Raw genomic sequence first — 23,940 nt, 5'->3', positions numbered from 1 at the left:
GTGGGATGTACGGTTCACTGCCCATAAGAAGACTGAGTCTACAGCATAAGTTCCGGAACCCCACCCGCGTAGCATATCCTCCATATCCTCTCTTAGCATGATGAAGCTCAGGTACCTCAGGATCTGTCTGCCCGTCATTCTGGTTGTATCAAAGGTTAACTGTCAAAGTGTATGTTACGTTCTGTTAATGGAAATCTTTACACCAGCTGATAGCCCCAGTACTTCTTCAACGAGACACAAGGACTTGGCCCAGACGTAGCCACACTCTCCCAAGGTTGTTACAACGCTCTAAATGCCTCAATCCCGCAATGCCATGGCTACTTCCGCTGGATAATGCAAAGTGACTGGTACGGCTCCTTGAACAACGTGACGTATCAAAATATGCTCTGCAACCAGACTTGCGGAACAGCGTTCAATAGCTACCGATCAAAGATAGTTTCAGGCTGTTCCAAGGATCCCGAGCCGTTTCAAGGAATTCCAGCCACGTATTGGGCAGATGGTGCTATATCTGCGTTCAACACCATCTGTCTCAAAGACTCCAAGACAGGAGAGTACTGCACAGGTCAGTTATTCCCTACCAAGGAAGTCCGAAAGTTCGAAAGCCAGTTAGACAGTGTATCAGCTTCCTAATGGTTCATACAAATTATCACATTTTTACTTACCAAGGACGTTCAATAGACTACACGGCGAAGTTGTACAACGGAACAACCCCATTGGACGACAACGTCCTTAACTGGCCGCAGTCGCAAATCTGCTCATCTTGTATGATTGGTTTGTTTCGCCAACTTCAAAGTACACCATATTCCAATTACGGCGACGGTCTCGCCAAGACGTGGGCCGATGTACAGAAGAAGTGCGCGATTTCGTACCCTACAGCGGTGCCTACCCTGCAGACAAATGTCACAAACAGGTTTGGGTTCGCCAATCCAGGATCTGGATACAACTACGGCTGCCTGACTGGCAAGACCTACAACGTAAAGGCGGGCGAGAACTGTGAGATCATCGCGGAAAGAAACAACGTGTCAACAGGGACCCTGATAAGTATCAATCAACTGTTGCCTGACTGTAGTAAGTATTCCGATCTATCATGAGGGAACTCGACTTACATTGGGAGGTGACCTTCAAGGAGGCCAAATACTATGCCTGCCGTCAACATGTCAATCCTATGTTGTCCAAAGCGGTGACACGTGCATCTCGATTGCAGAAAAGCGAAACCTACAGCTCCATCAGATCATTGCATGGAACCCGTCATTGAACAACTATTGCACGAACCTTCTTTCCGGCCGGAATCTATGTATCAGTCCACCAGGCGGAACTACGAAATTGACGACAATTCCTGGAGCGACAGTGACTAACACCGCCATCTATGCGACGTCGACTGCCTCGCCGCCTAGCCCAATAGCCTCGGGGACGACCAGAAAATGCGGGTCGTATTATATGGTCCAACAGGTAAGCTGATCGTTCGTGCCCAACCAGTCTGCGATGATACTGAGCGCGTGTAGGGCGATTACTGTCAACTTGTTACCTTGAACCAAACGATCTCGCTGGGTCTCTTCCTAGCTATAAATTCGGGGATCGATTCGCAATGCAGCAATTTGCAGCAGGGCATGTATTACTGCGTTTACCCTACTGCAGATTGGAACACCACAACGAGCTCTGAAGTTGTTAGCCCACCAGCTGCGACCCCAACAGGTATATGTTTTCCTATCACTACTAATTCCTGATGGATGTGACTGCGCTAACGCATCTACAAGGAACGACTCCAACTTGTTACGAATGGTATGTCATACAGACCGGAGACTACTGTGGGAAGGTTCAAGAGCGGTTTGCTATTACTTTCCAGCAGTTGCAGTACTGGAACCCTTCGCTGCAAAGTGACTGTTCCAATTTGCAGCTCAGCGTGGCATATTGCGTGCATGGAGCCCAAGAGCCACCTTCTGCTATTCGTATGCCGGAACCAACAGGAATTAATGCTCATATCAAGAGGATGTTTCGAAGGGGACCTGTGGAAACGGGTTCATCGGTCGAGGGTGGCGTACCTATCGGGTGGCCATACCTGGACGCACCACGATATAAAAGATCCGATGAATAATGAACGAAAGCCTGCATAGTATAGCCAAACGCGTTAGGTATTGAAGTTAATAGCAAAGTCTACTTACTACTATGATGTTCGAATGTGGAGTTGGTTCGTCTTGCTACCTCTTTATCACATGATCTGCACACAGCATAGAGAACATTTTCAATCATGCCACTCGCAAATATGGGCGAGTGACGGAGAAGCGACGCTTTCGAAGGCTCTACGGTCATAAGCAGCAAGAAACTTAGAACACCAGCAGTGCCACAATACAATGTGCCAATCCCAATCTAAATCCTCCCTCAATGCAGTAATGGTGTGGAGGAAAGCATATTGCGGGTCTCGACCAGGTGAGCGTTCCTCACGCCTGGAAAGGTGGGGTCAAGATCTTACATGGAGTGAACCTAATTCTTTTTAACGTACGATCCAGCTGATGTTCGATCATTGCGGATGTGTATATCAATGTGAAACTCGGATACGCCTGGGCGATCGCATCGAGTTTGTCTTCGTGACTGCCCGCACCCCATGAAGACCACGAGCGGTATTAAGTAAATCGGAGTTGTTGATTTACTGGGAATCACATGCTGAAAAGGTGTAAACCAGTATTCTACCTTAGTTTAAACAAGATTCCTACCTTGTAACCCGTATTTGTAGAGGTGTGGCTGCTAACCAACTGAGTCGTCAGGCAGCTGTCTGTTTTAAGCTTTATGTATAGTACTGAGGAAGGGGTAGGGTAAGTAGGAGTAGATAAAATAGGTAGTAAATGACTATCACACAACACGCATCGTCCAACACTTGCTTTCGGCCTATCAACATAGCTATACATCTAGCAACAACATTGTCAATGGAATTGTGAGCAGTACTTTCGAAGGCAACGCGCGCTGATTGACGCTGCAAAAGGCTTGGGCCTCCGAAAACGGAAGTCCGTAGTACTTTGCCTTGAGCGCTCTGACAAGTTTGAAAGTGCAAGTGCGGTTTTCATGCTTGCCTGTGCAGGACAAGACGAACTTAATGGCTGTATTCCAGGTTACAATCCAGCAAGCAAGCAAGGGGATTTTACACGCTAGTCTGACGGAAAAAAGGGAAAGGAAGGAAGGCAGAAACAAAACCCACACACATCCACGACCCAAGTCGACGACAAGTCATAGATGAGAAGTATCTACGCAACCAGCACCACGTACCCGCAAGCATTTAGTCCGAAGTGGTTGAATCCGATTTCTGGATTTATCCATCGAAGATGTCAGCTCAATGTCAGGCGTCCAAAGGAGGTTTTCATTCGAAGACCTTCAATACGTTGTTTTCCAGCCATTTCTAGCTATACATCTGCCTTGGGCGGAAATCAGGTCAGCAACCGACCAAGTTCAAAAGAAGACTCATAACACAAAACGCCGGGGACGAAGCTCAGGCTATCAGTACAATTCCTTGACAGTTCTGTAAGGGAAACCGTTGTTGTCCAGACAGTACAAGGTAACAGATGTGTGATACATATACCCCGAAGAAGTGTGTGCGTGTAATGTTGGAAGTGATATTATTATGGAAGAAATCGTCCCACGAAATATCAAATTTCCTGTTGAAAGATAGAGGTTTGTGGGGACCAAAGCAACTTTGACGCCCAAATCTACCCTGAACGCAGAAATGACAAAATCCCCGACTATGACTGGGGACGGGCATCGAGGTTTGCAAGTCAACTCCAGTCGGCTCGCCGGCTCGAGTATGTTCCAGTGTGTCCAACCTGCCGGCAGCCATTGTCTTTGGCCATACAGTCTTCCTGGAGTACCAATATGCTTGGAGAATTGGAAGGAACTGAAGACGGGCAAAACACTGCCATGAACACCCTCCAACACAAGCACGATCATGATTCAAATAGTTAAATTCATTCAAAGTAACATTAGAGTATAAGCTCGCCAACCTGGTATCTCATGAACCCCCAAACGCCCAAACCCTCAAACAGCCAACGCCCCCAACGCCACACGCCTTTGACCTAATCATACAGTTCATAACATCATACGTCCATCCTCACCACCTATGCACCGGCACCCCAGGATGCATATTCATCATATACTGTGGCCCCGGCATAGCCCCCCCTCCATAAACCCCCGCCCGACCCGCACTCCTCGGCATCTCCTGCCCATCAGCGCCAAACTCCCTACTCTCGCCCCCCTCCCTCCCGCCATTCCACTGCGGCTGCGGCCTCAAACTCGCCGCACTCCCACTCCTACTTTCCATCTCCATGGTGCGCTTCGCCATGGACTCGGCGAGCATCAGGTCCTGGTCGTCGTCCTCGCCGAGCTGGCGTCGCGTGGTGGCGCGCGCGTAGGCCGAGCCGCGCCGACGGACGCAGGTTTGCAGCGTCGTGTTGAAGACGAATATGAATAGCGTGACGGCTGCGTAGCCGAGGATTATCGAGCGCGTTTGAGAGGCGAGGTGCAGGCCGAGACCGCCGGTTAGGGCGAGCGTGATGAAGAGGATGGATGTGAGGGGGGTGTGGAGACGGGGGATTAGCTTGTGGAGGGTGGCGAGGGGGCGGATTGGCAGGACGGAGAGGAGGACCATGGGGAAGAGGGATATGAAGGCGAAGATTTGGTGGGGGGTGTTGAAGCCTTTTGACTGGTTTTTCGTTAGTGTTGCGGAAGTGGTGAGAGAGGGGAGTGACTTACGCGGTTGTATTCATACGACGTATGGATACCTAGTGCATACGCAACGATTAGGAACGCCAACATCACTATCGAAACGCCGACGTGGATCTTGATGTTTTTGAAAAAACCGGCGAAGATAATGTTAAGCGGCCATAGCACGAACAGCGCAAGGCATCCAATGATTGCGTGCGCGAGGTTCGATCGATCGTGGTCTCTCGTCATGTCACCTTGCAACTTTACTCCATTCATCGCATTGCTCTTCGTGGGAACACCGCCTGTCCCTGTGGCGGCGACCATGTCCATGGTGAAATGCCCATATCGGATGTGACGCTTTAGGTTTGCATGCTGAGAGTTAGACTGCAGAAGATGCGCATTTCCGAACGCATAGATCATGGGATGTGCTTCGTTCTTGACGTCCAGGGAGCCTTCGAGCCATGATCTGCAGTTACTGCAGCGGGCTTGGAAAACGAACATGGAGTCGTTGATCATCGTGCCGGGCAGAACTTCCACGTCGACGGATGGCGTGAAGCTCGGCTCGGCGTTTTTGCTTCCAATGCGAGGGCTGATTGTTACACCTGTAATGTATTAGTCCCTGTCGAGCGTGGATAGAGATGAATGAAACATACTGTCACCCTCCTCATTCGGATACATAACAAACATCAAGCTATCTTCCATCTTATCTCCAAACCCAACACCGACCCACGAGTACGCCGGCGAAGTAAAATATACAAAGACATCGTCCGAGTCATTAGCAATGTTGAGCGAGAACTGTGTTTCGGTTTCCTCGAGGAAGAACGTCGACGCAGATACCGATGCCGTAGTATTTTGCGCCGTGGTGTTTTGCGCCTGTACGAGTGTTGATAAGACTATTCGAGTAAAAAGAATCAGTACCAGACCTTTACTTTACTTTGCAGGCAAAATACTCACATCCAAACAACACCACCAACCACCAAACCGTCTCCCGTGGACCAGCCATGTTAAATTGAAACGAAATGAACCGAGCAAAGTTTTCAAATCCGCAATGCAAAGCAGCAGAGCAAATAGATAAGAATCGAATCAACAATAACAATACCAACAACAGTCAACAAGCGAACAGAGCAACAAACACCAAAACAACAGCGCCTTGCAAGAAACGCACCGTACGCCCAGCACCCTTATACCTCATCCCGCCATCCCACTCCGCGCGCAAAACAATCTAAACCTATAAAACACCCCCCCTCATGAAACACTCCCCCTCCGCAGCCACCAAACCAAAACCAAACAACCCCATCCACAAATCGTCTCACTGCATACATTTTCTCGTCTTAACGGGCGCTTAAACGCACGCACACATGCAGCTTTGTTTCCTCAAGCCCGGGGTTTCAGGATGGGCGGATCGGACGACGGGGGGGGGGAGTGGGCCGTCCAACCACAGCGTGCGAGGGGGCCAAGAGAGGTGGGGTGGGGGATTATTGCCGGGCGCTTTGAGTGGTCCGGGGGGATGCATGCCGTGGAGGTAGGTATTTTTGGGGTTTGTCCTGTCTGTCTGTCGGAGGCAGGCAAGGCAGGCGGGTATTTTTAGCAAAGGGCTGCGGTTATTTTGCTTTTTGAGCCCTGTGGAAACTATCTACCTAGGATTGCTGTGCATGTTGGGTGACGTGACGTGCCTGACGTGCATCCCGTGCATATGTGTGTGCGTGCTGCTTTACGAGAAGAAGGGCTCTGCGAGGGGCAGTAAAAATGCGAACGAACGAACGTATGGTCTGAGCCCGTCGCATCGCATCGCACAGCACATCGCGACAACTCCTGCGTCTCCGCATCGGGAGAGAGAGAGATCGCACTCACTAAATATCGAAACGTGTTTCTAATCTTGTCCACGCTCGGTTCGGTTCGGGTGCTGCACATATATGAAAATAAACCATGAATTTCAAAGGAAAGAGAATTATGTACTCCGCATCACTCCCCTCGCCCCGATCCTGCAAAGCCAGTCCTCCTACCTGACCCCCCAACAACGCAAACGAGCAATAAAAAAAGAGTAACCTGGAATGGGGGATAGAGGAGGAAGACAACGTAATCAGCAAACCACCTCTTACTTGCTCCGGGTATGCTGGTCGTATTCATAACAGTCATTAAGGCATATGGCGCATCGAACCGTGTCCTCATCGCGGGGCCATCATGTCGTCAGGTCGTGTGGTATCATCTTGGAACTTTTTCTGACAAACGCATTGAGAGACGGACCGCGTTGGTTGGAGTGCTCGAGACAATCTCAGTCTGTCGGTCAAGAGAATCAACCCACCCGCCGAGACAGGCAAGTCTGCCTATTCCGGAATAAGACCAATTTGAAGCCGGTCACGTTGAAATCGAGTTGCAGTCGTGAAAGCAAATGCGCGTGAAATCGTTGGGCGTAAATCGCCCACGCACAAGCTTAACGGTAGCGGCTGCGACGGCTGTCAAATGACACCTCGTGCTCGTAGAATCGGTCATCATAGCCTGGTCGACGATCCCGGATCTCCTCGCGCTCAAACTCAATCTCGCGTATGCGGGACTTCCTCTTGCGGCGAATCTCGTCAGAGATCTCCACAAGGTGTAGAACGTCCTCCTAAAAGCGAGTCAGGGTTCTGTAGCAGGCGGTGATGGATGTGGGAAACTTACATATCGGAGGTACTCCATGACGTAGAAGAAATCATCTGTCTCCTCGCACTTGTAGCCCATGGACTCGATGGCGTCCTTGAGCACCAAATCCTTGGTAATCTCGGTCCACATGTCCTTTTTCTTTGGCTTCACAGGCCCGAAGTCTGTGACACGTTCATCGTCAGCGCTGATGAACTTGGAGCGGCGAACACCGTTGTATCGCTGCCAGGTGACCTCTTGAGCACCGCCACCCGCACCATCCATACGGATGCGGTTGGTACCCGGAGGAACATCGACTATCGCCCAGTCTTTGGTCGCACCGTTCCAAGCCTCGCCCATGTAGGATCGCTCCATTGCCTTGCGGTTGTAGTACTCTGCCTCCAAGTCGAAGTCATCCCCGATTGGAGCAGTGTGACTCCGCCTGGGAGGGCTGAAGGAACGCTCGCGGGCCCGGATCTCAAGCTCACCTCGGTCATGACGGCTGTCACGGTTGATATTGATGTCCAGCTCCTCGAAATCTGACCTGCCATTGCGGGTTCTGCAAACGGGTTAGCTCAGTACGTATATGGCAGAGACGGTATACTCACTCTCGTCGGTTGATTTCGATCTCGATGCTCTCGTTGCGTGGGGCTGGAGGAGGAGGGGGCGGGGGAGGGGTGGGCGAGCGAGCCCTCTCAACGCCATGATCAATGTGGCGGTGATGGGTGATGATCTCCTGGATGATGGGTGGCCTGATCTCTGGCTCTGGGGCAGGCGCTGGAGGCGGCGGTGGGGGAGATGGCGCGGGCGAGGGAGAGCGCTCTTCCTTACGCCTAATAATGATCTCGTCCCTGATGATCTCGCGGGGTCTTGGCGGCGGCGGCGATGGCGGCGAGGCCTCGCGGCGGCGGATGACAAACTCCTCACGTTCGCGAGCGACCAGCTCTCCGCGAGAACGGGGCGGCGGCAGGCTCTTCTCGCGCCCACGGATGGTGATGGTCTCGCGTTCGGTGCTGCGGTCACGGCCACGGCTCTGCTCGCGGCGGGAGGTACGGAAGTCAAAGTTGCCGTCGCGCTCCTGGAAGCGGATGGAGCCCCGTTCGGCCGAGACGCCTCTGCCTTCGCGGCCGACTTCCTTGTGGGTGGCGCGAATGTCGACGCTGTCGCCGCGGGTGCGGAAGCGGATGTCTTCCTTTTCAATCTCGACCTCGCGGGGCCGCGGGGGGGCGCCGTCACCGCGGCGGAAGGGGATCTCGTTGCGCTCAAAGTCGGGCTCGCGGAACTCTGGCTGGCGGGGGCGCGACTGCTCACGGCGGCGGATGGTAATGTCCGTCTCCTCTTCGCGCGGACGGGCACTGCGGCGCACGCTGACGTCGTCACGGTCGAAGCCCCTCACGCTAGCGGGGGGCGGCGGCGGGCGACTGCTGCGCACCGAGACGCTGCCCGCGTCGTCGTCGAAGCCGCGGGTGCTGCGGGGTCCCCTCGACACGTGATCGTCCTCGCGAGGGCGCAACACCATGGGGCCGGCAGTGGGGCGGTTGTAGTCCTCGCGCAGGAAGTCGGGCACACTGCGGCGCGGCTCGCCGCTGCGACGGAGCTCAATGTCGAGCTCCTCGTAGTTGCGCTCGCTGCGGTTGCCATTACCGCGGTAGAAGTCACGCTCGCGCTCCTCATACAGCTCGGCGGTTGGGTAGCGGCGAGACATGGTGGTGGGCAGCAACAGTGGGCGGCAGCTGGGGGGGAGGGGTCGTCGTCAGCCTCGCGTGGAGAGCAGCAACGGTGGTGCAAAAGAGATGGGACGAGGAAGACTGGAGGGGGAGGGAGAGATGAGGTAAGTAGCCGTGGGCAGGCTGTGCTGTGCCCTGACGTTATGGAGAAGCTGGCCTTGCTGACCCCCGGCCGGTGTGCGTGGTGGGGTGGGCTGCCAGATCTTGGTTGGGTCTGCTGCGTGCTGCCCTCGCCCGAGCCCATGACGTAGTGTTCGCGGCAGTCACGCTAGCCGCTAACTCGCTCAAGAACGATCAGCCGAGCCCAACGACGGGCCGTGACTGGCTGTGACTGGTTGTGGCTGCCCATAAGTGCCCAAGCGGACGCACTGCTCGCTGCCCGCCTGCTGCAGAAACTGCATGCCATCACCGCCGTCCCAACATGTCACGTCTGGCTGTCACGGCTGTCTCAGCAGGTAGTCATCTGCAGGAACAGTCTTTTACAGTCGACATCAGCAGATAGCGTGTTCGTGTTCATGTTCATGCTCGCCAACCGATCGATTCGTGAACTCGTCCTGCCCGTGCAGTGCAGTCCACATGCCCGTGCCTAGCCTATGTGATATACCATGTCCAGGCCCATAAAACAGACCATGCCCACAACCAGGCCATGCCCACAAACAGGCCGTTCCCACACAACCAAGCAAAACGCCATCGCATGCAACGCTACCAGTCCAAACGCCAGAATTTCACCCAACCAACGCTTAACCCTCAACCCCCCAAAACATCTCACCCAAACGCAACAGCCACCACAACCGCAACCACCACCGCCAGCAGACTCCCCTGGCGCCGGCCCACTCCGCCCGTAGAACTGTTCCCACTCGTCAACGCCTCGGCGCTAACGCTCGTCCTGCCCGTCGCATCGCTCACTCCATTTGCCTCGTCCACGCTCGCAATCGCTGGCCCCATGTTGAAAAAGTCAACCAGCACAAACGTCGGTGGTTTGTTGTACACGCTCGTGCACTCGTCGACCGATACGCCCAGGCTCCCGTACCCCGATTGCGCGTTCGTCGTGTTGGCGTAGGTTGCGTTGGGCGACTCGATGAACGACGATTGCGAGTACAGGAAGTGGTTCATGAGGAACATGCGCCCTGACTCTGAAGCTGCAGCCGTGGTGGTGAGCGACGTTGGGCGGTCGGGCGTGCACGAGTAGTTCGAGGGGTTGACGTTGTCGTATGCATTCTCGAATATGAAGGTGAACTCGTCCATCAGGTAAGGGTAGTCGGTTGATGTTTCACTCAGAGACGCGACAAACGTCATGAGACGAGTGCCATTGGAGATGAGGTTGTCGAGAGTCGGCCATGTTGTAGGAATCGTCGTTGTCGAGGGAGGTGTGTATGCGAGCTCATCGAGGCCTGCCGACTTGAACTGCGCGCCCAAGTCTGCAGCTGATGCGCTATCCGAGTTGACAATCAGGACGGTCACGACGTCGTTGGTGTTTTTGTCCATCCACGTCTTGATCTCTGATAACCAGCTCTCCAGTGTTCCCGCGTCTAACAAAGCGCAACTAGTATGGCATAGTCGAAGTGTCTCCGTCCCGTTGGCGGTTTCTGAATGTACTTGCGCGCTGAGTAACCGAACTCCAGCCTCGAGCTGTGCTGTTGTGTTGTAGTACTGGTTCCCTGACGTGGAGAAAGATGTGGCTTCATTGCGTAGGTATGGCGAATCGTGAGCGCCGAGATGTGTGATGTTGTTGTACGCTTTGCTGCATAATGATGGCGAGTTGTTGCAGGCTGTTTCCGCAGCAGCGGTCGAGTAGAGGAAGGGTAGAAGTGCAGAAGCTTGGAGAAGATTTCTTAGAAACATCGTAACCTAGGTTGTAGATGTAATCTATGGGAAGACTGTGATAGTAGTATTCTCAGCCTGACAAAACTGATGATTGTATGTATCGTCAAACGAAATTCGTAAGTCGTCAAAGTAAACAGGAACAAATAGAGTCAAAGTAGGAAAACAATGACAAACTTCACTAAGAGCGATATACCTAGATGACCAAACCTCAAGGTCAGGGAGGAGTAAGACAGTAATATACCACTCTGCAATCGTTTCGCCTCAGCCCTCCGACCAAGCCGCACGTAATCGTATACCAGCCTGGGCAACGTCAGCATGTGGCTACTGTATAAACTTGGTTAATCTGTTATATACTAGACAGGGGTAAATTAGACTAAATTTAAATAATCTAATATAATATTTAAGCTAATAGACTTTACTTATTAATTTATATCTTTAAGTATTACTTTAATTCTATTAATTTACTCTATAAATTACTATTTAAAGCTTAAAAATTGCTTAATTTTATTATCTTAATAGAAACTTTAGTATTACAATTTTTAAGTTATATAGGCTTAGTATTAGGTATATATATTAGATTATTTAAGCTATTATATTAAAATATTAAGCATTTAAATGTAGAGAGTTAATTTAGTAATTAAAGTAATATTTTAAAATAATATAGTAGTCTAAACTAAAGTACTAAGCTTTATTATTTTACTAGCTACGTATACGTTTTTTAGAATTTATTAATAAACTTAGAGACTAGTAATATACTATAAAGTAGTTACTCTAAACCTTCCTAATTTTTTACCTTAATAATAGATAGTACCTAAAAAAGCTAATATATTACTAGATTAAGCTATACTAAGCTTCTAGCATAGTACTATAAACTTTATAAAACTTTAAACTTTTAGACTTATTAAATTATCTAAAGTATACTATAACTTTAATTAATAAGCTAGTATACTTAATACTCTTTTACTTAACTTAATTAAATTAATAATCTCCTTTTTCTACTTAGCCTTTGCTACTATATACGCTTAATAAGAAGTTACTTACTTTATTTAACTAGAAAACTCTACTAATTTTAGTATAGTAAATAAGCTAGATAGAGCTCTAAGTTCTTTTACTATAATTACTTTAGTAGCTGTTAAGCCTTCTACGTTAGCTTTATATAATTATTAAATAAGCTCTAATCTTCTTAATTAACTATAACTTATAAGTCTCTTTAATTTATATATAAGTTTAAGTATATTAATAGTAACTTTAGGTAGTATATATATAGCTATATATTTAGCTAGCTACTTACTTTTATTTTAAGCTTTATTAGTTAGTAAAGCTTATTTAAAGCTATTTTATACATTATTCTTAATTTTAAGCTTAATAAGTAGCTTAGTAGTCTTCTTTCTATTAAAGTTAATAAAATTACTTAGTATATCTTTTATTTTAATTAACCTATCTTATAATCTACTTAGGCTAATAGCTATTCTAGTATATATAAAGGAGTTAACTATAATCTTTTATAAGTTATAGTAGAAATAATCTTAGGTATTATTAATAGCTTTAGTAATAGCTATTTTTTATTTTAAAATTACTACTTAACCTAAGGTAGGTTTATTCTAATCTAAAATAAGTTCTATTTTTTCTTTTAGGTATACCTTAAAAAGTTTATTAATAGTAATATCTAGTAGCTAGAGTATTTCTATATATCTAGGTAAAATTAATACTAGTATAATCCTATATACTAGCTTCTTATACTAGGTTAAAACCTAATTAGTTTTATAAAAGAAAGTATAGTTTATTATAAGTAAGCTCTCTCTTTCTTTTAACACTAGTATAAGCTTTAAATCTAACTATTTTTAAAATAAAGTTTTATTATTATATACTAACTTATTTACTTTAATAGTTACTTAAGGATCTTACTAAAAATATTCTACTATATTAATTAGCTTACTTAGTATTCTATAGAAGATTAACTTAGGCTTTAACTAAGACTTTCTATTAGTAAATATATATAATACTAATATTATTTACTACTTAGACTAGCTACTATTACTTACTAAGCTAGTAATTATTCTTTTACTTTTAAAATAGTAAGTATATATTATAGGTATTTCTATCTAAGCTCCTGTCGGCCTACCTTTAGTAGACCTCTAGGCTAAGGGCGCAAGGTCCTTAGAGCTCTAGTATATAGTACTTATAAATCCCTAGGGCTTATACCCTAAGGATTTGTCTAATCTCTTAATAAATACCTATTTATCCTATATCTTAATTACCTGTTTACAGTGCCCTTATAATTTAAATCCTTTATACTCCTCCTTAGAAAGAGTAGTTAATTCAAGATAAATAGGAGCTATTTTCTTTAACAGAAAAACAATACCTCCTTAAAGAGAACAAAACGTTACGCCTAAGAAGGGCCTAATAGTATCCTTATCCAGGACTAAAAGTAACTTAGCCCTAGAGTAAGGCCTAGCTACCTACGTTAAAGACGTAGAGAGCCTAGATAAAAAAGAAGAAACCTCTAAGTAGGAAGTAACTTACTTCCTAATAAAGAACTAGCTACTTAAGGAAATACGCAAGAGCCCCTTAGGATAACCCTTAATTAAGGAAATAAGCCACGTACTTTCCCCTAGAATACAGTTAGGAAGTAGTATTAATAGGGTTCTAGGGGTAATCTGCCAGTTTAGCGTTTTGTAACCTCCTTAGGAATTACCCCTAAGGGTCTATATATAAGCAGCCCTACTAAGTAGTAAGCAGTACGTTTAATTAATCTTAGACAGGCTCCTAGAAGAATAACTTCAAGGTACTAGCCTAGAACGTATTACAATCCTAGAAAGATACCTCCAAGTTACCTTACAGTACTTAGGCCCAGAACGCTCTACTGCCTTAGCGGAGCCTTTCTAGTTAGTATCTAACGCGGCAGGAAGGCTAATTAGGGTACTTAATATAGTAAACCTTAAGCCTAAATTAGGTACAGAATCCTGCGTCTCTACCCTCTAATAAGTAGATTAGTAGGTTAAGGATATAGACGCAGTATTTAAGTATGCCTAGGTACTAGAGGACTCTATAACTAGAACTTACTAGGTAATAGGTACTATCTAATACAGAGTACACTAAGAATTAATCTAATAAAAGATTAATAAGGGGGTAATCTATACCTAGGCTAACGTATACGCAGAGGAGTAAAAGCTAGTATAAGACCTAGTCCTTATACAGTATAAAAACTACTTAAAGTTTTAGAACTTTAAGTAGTATACTAATAACTTAGTTAACGCATTCTTGCTATACCTAAACTATAGGAAATCCCTACTTTATTAAAGCTTCTTTAAGCTTACAGATAGCAGTATAGATAATAAGTTAAAGATCTCCTTAGTATAGGTAAAGGCCCCTAAGGCTTACTAATAAGAAATTTAGCGTAATAAAGTATTAGAGACTATTACTAAATAGTTAGAGTTTAAGTAGGCTCTCTGTAATACAGAGACTGCTGTAGGTATAAAGATAAAGTTAAAACTATTAGACTCTACAAAGCCTAAATAAACAGCTACCTCCCTAACTTAAGGTAGCTACAAGAAAAGACATAACTCTAAACCCTTAAAACAGTACTAGGACTAATCTGCCGGCGCCCTGCCCTAGGCCTAGAACTAGGGCGGTAGGTAAGCAGTAAATACTAGCAATAATTAAAACAATAAGGGGAAGAGTTAGTAGAAACTAAATTAGAAAACTAATACTAACTAACCCTAAGACTTAAAGAGCCAAGGCCTAGGAAAAGAGAAGCCCTAATTACAAATCTTTCCTAATTACAGCTGGGGCTAGAGTTAAAAGGGAAATAAACCTGTATTAAAGTTACTATAATCCTATAAGGGTCTAACAGGTCTATAATACTCCTCTGCACGCTATATAACTTAGGCGTAGAGATTAATATTATTAACTAATATATAGTTAAGGAGAGGAATCTCCTCTATAGTCTATTTTATTAGAAGCCAGTAGTAAGCTTTATTAATAGTAACTGTTTAAATATTCTTAAACTATATAAACTTACACTCTTATATAGTAACGTAAGGGGAACTGTTAAAAAAGTAGGCCCTTAGATATTCTAGGCAGTAAACTTTATAGGTTATAACCTTATACTAGAGTACCCTTGGCTGCAAGAGGCAGATCTAAAGATCTGCTTCTTAACAGGTAAGTTTAAATAGTAGGCAGATAATACTAACAGAATTTAGTTACTCTCTACAGAATAACTACTAGATAATATAAGTCTAGGGGAAAGAGTGTATATCCTCTACCCTAGTAATCTAGTATACAAGCTCCTACCTAGTAGCTAGGAAGCCCTACGTAAGGAACTCCTACGGAGAGACCCTAGAACGCCTACGCCTATAGGTAGGGCGTAACTAGAAGGGGATACAGTTTAAGACGTAGAGTACTATTACTAAAAGGGGATCCTCTAGTTAAAGAATAAGTCCTTAGAGATTATTAATTATCTTTGCTACTGCGTACAGAACTATCTAGACTTAGCCTAGCTACTAGAAACAGCAGCCTATTAAATAGTTGCTAGCATATATAACAAGAACCCTAATTAGGCTAGACTACCTCTAGGCGTAGCCTATATCCTAACTAACAATATTAAGATAAATACTCTATATCTAGTAGTTAAAGATAATGCGCCTAATCTAAATAAATTAAAATTTATACTAGAGAAGCTACACTATAAGTAGCTTACGTTTAGTAAGTATTAAGTAGGTATACTTTAACCTAATAGGGAGTACAATTACCCTATTAACTTAGAGCTAGGGACTAAGGTCCTAAATCTCCCTATCTATAACCTCTTTAGCCGCAAGCTAGAAATCCTATAGGACTACCTTAATACGGCCCAGGAGAAGGGATAGATCTGTCCTAGTAAATTACCTATAGGTGCTCTAATCCTCTTTATACCAAAAGCCAACAGAACAATAAGACTTTGCATAGACTATTATAGACTAAACAAAGTTATAATTAAGAATTAATACCCTATCCTACTTATAGGTAAGATATTAGATTAATTATTAAAGGTAGCTATCTTCTCTAAGCTTAACCTCTGTAAAGCCTATTACAGGCTGCGGATTAGGGAGGGCAATAAGTAGAAGACAGCCTTTAAAATAAGGTATAGCTATTTCAAGTACCTAGTTATGCCCTTTAGATTAGTAAACGCACTAGTAACGTTCTAATCCTATATCTATAGAGCCTTAGGTAGCCTAGTAGATTACACCTGCGTAGTATATCTAGATAACATCTTAATCTACTCTAAGAATAAGGAAGATTATAATACCCACGTTAAGGAGATCCTTAATAGGCTTATTAAGTAGGGCTTATACTGTAAGGCAAGTAAATACGTCTTTTTAATAAAATCTGTAGAGTTCCTAGGCTTTATTATTACCCCTAGTAGTATAGTTATAGACCTAGTAAGGGTATAAACTATTAGAGAGTAGCTAGAACCTAAGGGATATAAGGATATCTAAGTATTCTTAAGTTTTATAAACTTCTATAGAAGATTTATCTATAACTACTCTAGTATTATACGCCCGCTAGTAAACTATATAATAACTACCCAGTCTCTAGCACCGGCCCCTATAGAAGCCGGCGCAGATAGGAAGGGGAAGAAAAACCTAAAGAAGACTTAAAAGGGTCTAACAAAATAGTATTAACTATAGAGTTAGCCTAATAAGGTTTACAAGGCCTTCCTCTCTATTTAATTAAAGTTTACAAAAGCCCCTATACTCCAGCACTTTAATCTAGTAAAGCTAGTAATAGTCTTAACTAATACGTTAGACTTTACTATAGCAGTAATCTTACTTTAGCCCTAAATATCTAAGCTAGTAACTAACCTTTATTGGAAGCCAGTAGCGTTCTAGAGCTGTAAGTTTACTAGCCTATTAATTTAATAGTATATATATAATAAGGAGCTTTCTACAATTATAGAATTATTTAGGCAGTAAAGACACTACCTTAAATACGCTCTATTAATAATCCAAGTCCTCTCTAATTATAACAACCTTTAGTACTTTATAACTACAAAGGAACTCTTCCCTAAATAAGTATATTAGGTAGAAGAGCTGGCTTGATTTGACTTTAAAGTTAAATATAAGCTAGGACTAGAGAACCTAGCTAATAGTCCCTCAAGACACCCTAACTATACACAGGGCCTTATAGTTAGAGAATAACAGGCACTTTGTAATACAATATTACCTACACTTTAACAGAAGCTTTAAATATAAACCCTTTAAAAGTCTAAGGCTTAACTAATTAATTAGGCAATTTTAGCAGAAGACTACTCTAGGGGCAGGCTAGTACGGCTCTGTTAACCCTCTAAAACAGTCCCTAAACAGGAATTCCCTAATAGTAGTTTAGCTACTAGCAGTGCACTGCCCTTAGCTCTTAACAGCCCTTTTATAGGCTATAATAGTTAGGGTTAATCTAAATTATTTAAAGCTTAGGGGCAGAACTTTAATATAGCTATAGTATTAGACTATAAGCTTAATAATTAGGTTCTAGCCCCTACACACCTTATAAATAAAGCTGTATAAGGGGAAAACGCTTACGTACTGAAAATTCTAGAACAGCTCTCTAATTTTATTAAACAGGTTTAAGAATAGGATAAGGCCTATCCTATAAATAAAGCGCTAGCAATATAGAGAGATAGTAGAGTAATTAAGGGTACTGCCTTATAGGAAGTTAACCCTAGTAGTATCCTACGTAGGAGCAGAAAAGTATAGATTCCTAATAATATTACTCTACGCCAAAATATACTTATAAGGAACTATAATAATCCTATAGAGGGTTACTATAGAGTTAAGAAGACTAGAGATCTCCTTATAAGGAAGTATTACTAGCTATACCTTAAACTAGATATCTATAAATATATTAAAAGGTATACTGCTTACTAGTTAAATAAGATTTAATAGTATAAGCTATAGGGAATACTAGTACCTCTCCCTGTACCTAATACAGCGTAGTAATATTACTTCTTAGACTTTGTTACTAACTTGCCTAAGTTAAAAGACAACCTAGGGAATATATATAATTTAATTCTAGTATTAGTAGATAGGTTTAGTAAGTATATCTGCTACCTCCCTATAACTAAAATAATCTTATCCTAGAGGGTAGCTAAACTACTCCTTAAATAAGTATTCTTAAAACAAGGACCCCTAGACACCCTACTATTAGATTATAGCTTAGTATTTACTAGTTAATTCTAGTTAGATATATGCTACTACCTTAAAATTAACTATTGCCTAAGTACAGTATTCTACCCCTAGACTAACAGTTAGACTAAAAGGCTAAACTAGGAGCTTAAAACGTACCTACGCATTTATATAAACTATAAGTAGGACAACTAGGTCCTATTATTACTATACGCTAAATATGCGTATAACTCTAAAGCGTACTCTATATATAGAGAATACCCTATTAAGGTAGTATTTAGGCTAAACCTAAAAGGCTTTAATAGAATCCTAGATAAGTACTAGTTAAGGCAACCTTCTAAAGTCTAGGATAAGGATGCAAAGGCGCCAGAGCTCTACCAGTAAGTTACTAGAAGACTTACTTAATAGTAAGAAATATAGGAAGGGGTAAAGCAGAGCCTTAAGTACGCCTAGAAGGGTATAACAAAATAGTATAATACTAAGCGCTCTAAGAAATACTATACTAAAGGTAAGCAGGTACTCCTCTAAGTAAAAAATATTACTACTAGGCAGCCTTTAAAGAAATTTAATACTAGGTACCTTAGGCCCTTTACAATTGTAAAGCGTATTAGGAAATTAGCCTATAAACTAGCACTGCTACCCTCTATAGAGCGTATATATCTAGTATTTAATATATTATTACTTAAACTATAGTAGGAACCCCTTACTAAGAAGGGCTTCTGGCTAGGGCCTATATAACTTCTAAAGGATACCCTACCTAAAGACAGGTATAAGGTTAAAGGAATTATAGAACACTGTAACACTGCTGCCTAAGGGCAGGAGTATAGGGTAAAGTAGCTAGGTTAGTCTAATAAGGATACTACCTAGGAACTACTTAAGAATCTTAATTACTATAATAAGATCCTCTAAGACTATCTAGTAAACCTATAAGATACGTCTTAGGGTGCCTACAGGCTGCCCAAGGGACGCAGGTAGAAGGCAGAGGCCCTACTAGATCTAGAAGTTAATAATCTGCTAAGGCGGAAACAAGGATATTCTAGGAAGAACGTCTAAAAGGAAGGAGGGAAAGGAAGCTAGAGCTATAGTACAGTAATTACCTCTAAAACTAAAATCACGAACTAGTATAGAATAATATAGGCCTTAGTAAAGATAGAAAATTATAATTATTATTCCTTATACTATCTAAAGGAACTAAAATATATATCTACTAAGGGAACCTTTATAGTTACCTATTAGAACGCTATAGGGTTAGAACTAACGCTGCTAGGGTTATGCTTAGCTGTTAGAGAACTAGAGGAGCTAGTAGTAGGAGCCTTCCTAGAAGCACTACCAGCTACCTTCTAACTAGGAGTATAGGGAGCTACTAAATAAAGATACTTCTGGGGTAATAGTAAGAATAGGATCTCCTCCTCCTTAGTGTTAGGAATATTAGTGCTGTAGTAGTAAAAGCGCTAGTTAATATTCTTAGAAGCGCTATTACGTAGAAAGTAAGCCTTTATAGGAGCGTAAATAATAATATTATTAGGACAACGCAGGCCAGTAGTACTAAGACCTAACTAGAATAGATTAGTAATAGGAAGATACTAAAATAATAGTAGACTAACCTTATATTACTCCAAGTTGTGCTAAGTAGAAACTTAATAAGCCTAACTAAAAGCTGCGGCAGAGAGACTGCTATTAGTAATAGTGCAGCGCTTAGCATAATTATACTTAAGGAAACTCTTATAATAAGCCTTAGCGTAGGCGTAAGTATTTACCCAGTTAGCCTATACCTAGTTATCTGCAAAGAGTGTATTAGAGTTAGTAGTAGATATAAAGCTAGTAAACTCCTAAGTCTTGCGTAAGGCGTACTTAAGGTAGTAGTTAAGGATATTAACAGCGTAACAGAACTTAGGCAGGATCTATTAGGGTTAGTAATAGACAAGGTATAGATAGAATAGAATAGGAAACTTACCTTAGTATAACCTCTAGTCTTAGTATTAGAATAACTGCTGTAGATACCCTAACTAGCCTTATATTTACAGTACAGCTTATTACCCTACTATAGCTCAAAAAATAATATAACAGTGCTGTTGAGAAGGCGCTTTTAGGAGGTAGTAGTAAGAAAGTTAACGTAGCCTATACACTAGAAGTAAGTAAGGGTAGGCTAAGGGGCTATACTAGTAGGGAGCTAGTAGATCTGCTTAGGCAGAGGCGTATTACTAATATAGGAAGGCAGAAGCATAGTAAGTTAATAAGAAGAAGGTTATTATAGTAATATTAGAGTTGTAAGGCAATATATAGGCATTTTATACCTATCCAGTACGCGTACGCAGGCCCTCTAGAACTGCTGTAATACTATACTACTTTACCTTACTTTACGTACACTAATAACTGTAAAAAGTTATTATAATATAAATAAATAATAAACGCTGCCTAAGACACTAGGACTATACCTAGTAGACTACTTATAGAGAGCTAATAGACCCCTATAGGGGAACTATAGTTATAAACCCTGCGGGAAGTGTAATAGGCACTAATATTAAAGTAAGCGCTGCCTGCACAGAATAAACCTCTAAGGAGGCTACTAGTAATATACCTTATAAGGATAATGCCAGCCTGTAAACAATTGCGTAAGTTGGCGTAAATACTAACTATAATAATAGAGCAAGTAAATAATAAATTATTACAAGTAAACTCTATATTAAGCCCTTACTTTACATAATTACGTATTATAAAGCCTCTAGAACGGGGCTAGGGAAGTAATAGAGTCTAATAAACTATCTGTATAGTTAATAGGCGCCTAATAAGGCAAAACTCGCAAACGCAAAGTTACTAATAATAATGCGCAGCAAGTACAACTATACCCCTAAGAATTACAATCCAGGGATAACAGCAAATAGAACCCTCTATAGAGGCCTAGTAGTTACCTATAACAAACTAGGCCACGCTTACTAAAGTTACAAAGACTTAGTAATAAGGACGTAGGCCTAGTACGGTAGGCCCCCAGGCTGGATCTAAGAACCAGCCTAGGGAAAACTTAAACGATTTAGTACTAAATTTCTCCTAAACTATTTTCTCTCTATAGGAGGTTTTTACAGAGTTTAATTAAGGTAACTATATAAATTAAATACCTGTTTATCTACTCCAAAAATTCTAGCGGTTCAGGACAAACTATAAGAAGGGGGGGAGCTCTGTTACGGGTATTTCTATCTAAGCTCCTGTTAGCCTACCTTTAGTAGACCTCCAGGCTGAGGGCGTAAGGTCCTTAGAGCTCTAGTATATAGTACTTACAAATCTCTAGGGCTTACACCCTAAGGATTTGTCTAATCTCTTAATAAACACCTATTTATCCTATATCTTAATTACCTGTTTACAGTATACTTATTAAAAAACTTAAAAAGAATTAGTACTTTATTTATATTTAAGATATTAAAACTTATAAATTAATTACTACTTTCTTTATTAGTTATCTAGGTACCTATTAGGTTTATTCTTAGTAGAGGGCTTTTCTTTATTAATACGTTAGTAAATAAGTTACTAAAGTTTCTTTTAATAAATTATAGGAACTAGTTTATTAACTTAATATACTTAAAAGGAAGTTTTTAAGACTAGTAAGTAAAGTATCTCTAGAATATATTTTATTTTTAGTAGAAGTTATAGAACTATCTATTTAATAGCTTAAACTCTAATCTTTACTTATAGTAAGCTTCTACTCTTTATATATATATTTTAACTAGTAGTATTAAGTAGTACTAACTTTACTATTAGATCTAAGCTTATTACTATAAAGTATTTTAAATAATATTTTTACTTATTACTAAAACTAGAACTTTAAAACTTTCTATCTTATCTTTTACTACTTTATAAACTGCCTAAATAGTTTAAGCTTTAAGTTAGCCTACTTTACTATTCTTACTACTAATACTAACTACAGTTACCTATAAATAAGGCTTACTAGCTAGTACCTTTTTATCTATATATTTTAGTATATAGCTATAGGTATCTTAAAGTATTTAGAAGCTTTTATAACTATTAAAGGTCTTTATATACTATTCTATTTAAGGCTTATAAGGTATTTATACTTTTATTAGGTACTACTAAAGACTTCTTCTTCTTAAATCTAATAGTAGAAGAAATATATAATTAGTTAGTACTTTTTTTATAAAGAAACTTTATTATAGTTATAAACTTTTAGAGGTAGAAGTTTATATAGCCTAGTACTTAAAGTTTAGCTTTACTAGAGTTTTACTACTAGGCTTAGCTTCTTTACTTAGGAACTTAAAGCTTAGAGAGTATTAAGGTCTAGCTTAATAAAAGGTATATATATTATAGTAAATAATTATAAATAGTTAGTAATAAAGCTGTTTAGAGATAATAGAAGATTTTTAGTATATAAAATAGAAACTAATTCTAATAGAATCTAATATTAACTATATAGCAGTACAGCTTAGTATACTTTTATATTAGATTGCTTATAATTTAGCCTAATTTACCCCTGTCTAGCATATAACGGATTAACCAAGTTTATACGGTACCCACTCCACTCTAACGGCTGGGGGTGGAGCCGCCATCAGATTTCAGCGACACATGCACAGCCCCCAGAGCCGCGAAAGAGTTTCACGCGTCGTAAGCCCGGACGTCCGGACACATCATACACGCATCTGAGACAGGCGTGTCAATGCCTTGACACAGCGAGGGAGGTCCAGATTCTATACTGTCCGCGTTTTCTGTCTTTGCAGCGAGAAAGAGGGCGAGTGGAGGTCGTTGTTGGGGTTTGAGTAGTGGGCGAAGGTCGTGTTTTGATGGACCCTTGACTCGAGGCGTGTTGCTGTTTTTGGAGCGGCGACCACGCGGCTGCAGATCACGAATCGCTCAGCCTTACAACGTGTACGACAACCTTTTTTAATTACTGCAGTCTTCCTGGTGACAACCAAAGACAACCCTGTACAACACTGCCATCACACCAAATCTCCGTGGTAAACACGAGGTCGCTGTTGTCCGCGTCCAAGCTCCTGCAAACCCATCGCATCGCAACGCATCGCGCCCAAATCAACAACGCACGAGCTGCTGATCTTCCACAAAACCCCCCCAGCCACCCGTCAAGCCCCCCATACATACCACCCATCTCCCGTTCAGCCTCCATACCCACCCATTCCGCGTCACCACTCTATTCCTATTCTCCGCTCCGCAAAACCCCCGAACCCCCCTTGTTCGCACCAATCATCCCAGAACAACCACAACACAATGGCAACCCTCCGCGCCCCCTCCTCCCTCCCCGCAACAACACCCTCCCCCTCCATCCCCGCGCCGACCCTCTCCTGGCTCCGCGGCTCCTGGAACGTAACCCACTCCACCCTGCCCATGTGGAAGAAATCGCGCAACGTGCGCATCGAATACACGCCCGTGCCCAACACCTCCCCGTTACAGCTCGACGACCTCGTAACCTACCAATCCCTGACGTCCACGGCCCTGAAATCAGTGCACGGCGTAGACAAGCCGTTCGATGTGCCGAACACGGCGGCGGCCCCGGCGGAAGAGGGTGCCGAGATGTCGTCGAGTATGGCGTATAATTGGCGCGGGAAAGGCTGGCTGATGATTGCGTCGTCGAAGTGGGAGATTTTGGGGTATGGGGATGAGGAGGGGGGCGGGAATAGTTGGGTCGTTACGTATTTTGCGAAGACGCTGTTTACGCCTGCGGGGGTGGATTTTTATTCGAGGAAGGGGACGTTGAGGCCCGAGACGGTGGAGAGCATTAAAGCTGGGCTGGCTGGGCTTGGAGGCGATGTTGCTAAGTTGGCGGCTGAGGTGTTTGAGGTTGCTGTTGATGGGGATAGGCAGGACTGAGGCTGATGGGCAGAGGAAAGGATGACAATTTGGAACTTGTGATACCCAGACACTTAATGTTTAATCTCGAGGAATTCTTTACGGATGTACGTATCTACTCTTGTCTG

General features: G+C 43.0%; 5 protein-coding genes across 5 annotated transcripts; 2 read left to right on the top strand and 3 right to left on the bottom strand.

Annotated features, from left to right (window-relative positions):
• The first annotated feature begins 260 nt into the window (after positions 1-260).
• P153DRAFT_305512 (carbohydrate-binding module family 50 protein) lies at positions 261-2,126 on the top strand. Its single transcript, XM_033664603.1, has 5 exons — positions 261-562; positions 679-1,068; positions 1,115-1,449; positions 1,503-1,692; positions 1,755-2,126. Exons 1-5 carry the CDS (start codon positions 334-336, stop codon positions 2,090-2,092), a joined length of 1,482 nt encoding a protein of 493 aa, XP_033529165.1. The 5' UTR covers positions 261-333; the 3' UTR covers positions 2,093-2,126.
• A 1,823-nt stretch (positions 2,127-3,949) lies between these two features.
• P153DRAFT_362514 (iron reductase domain protein) lies at positions 3,950-5,994 on the bottom strand. Its single transcript, XM_033667153.1, has 4 exons — positions 5,638-5,994; positions 5,337-5,576; positions 4,732-5,285; positions 3,950-4,681 (listed from the first exon to the last, which is right to left on the bottom strand). Exons 1-4 carry the CDS (start codon positions 5,684-5,686, stop codon positions 4,091-4,093), a joined length of 1,434 nt encoding a protein of 477 aa, XP_033529164.1. The 5' UTR covers positions 5,687-5,994; the 3' UTR covers positions 3,950-4,090.
• Positions 5,995-7,190: 1,196 nt separating this feature from the next.
• Positions 7,191-9,208, bottom strand: P153DRAFT_9407 (uncharacterized protein). The gene is made up of 2 exons (XM_033673505.1): positions 7,908-9,208; positions 7,191-7,858 (listed from the first exon to the last, which is right to left on the bottom strand). Exons 1-2 carry the CDS (start codon positions 9,002-9,004, stop codon positions 7,300-7,302), a joined length of 1,656 nt encoding a protein of 551 aa, XP_033529163.1. The 5' UTR covers positions 9,005-9,208; the 3' UTR covers positions 7,191-7,299.
• A 342-nt stretch (positions 9,209-9,550) lies between these two features.
• Positions 9,551-10,970, bottom strand: P153DRAFT_362512 (uncharacterized protein). Its single transcript, XM_033667152.1, has one exon. The coding sequence runs from the start codon at positions 10,866-10,868 to the stop codon at positions 9,792-9,794; it is 1,077 nt and encodes a 358-aa protein (XP_033529162.1). The 5' UTR covers positions 10,869-10,970; the 3' UTR covers positions 9,551-9,791.
• Positions 10,971-23,233: 12,263 nt separating this feature from the next.
• On the top strand, positions 23,234-23,833 carry P153DRAFT_279449 (uncharacterized protein; the record flags this gene model as incomplete). The annotated part of the gene is made up of 1 exon (XM_033663020.1): positions 23,234-23,833. One exon carries the CDS (start codon positions 23,234-23,236, stop codon positions 23,831-23,833), a length of 600 nt encoding a protein of 199 aa, XP_033529161.1.
• Positions 23,834-23,940: the final 107 nt, after the last annotated feature.

Source organism: Dothidotthia symphoricarpi, assembly GCF_010015815.1.
Source record: "Dothidotthia symphoricarpi CBS 119687 unplaced genomic scaffold P153scaffold_1, whole genome shotgun sequence".
In the NCBI taxonomy this organism is placed as follows: Eukaryota; Fungi; Ascomycota; class Dothideomycetes; order Pleosporales; family Dothidotthiaceae; genus Dothidotthia; species Dothidotthia symphoricarpi.
The sequence above is the reverse complement of the archived record's forward strand: the minus strand, read 5'-3'. Positions and strand labels throughout refer to the sequence as shown.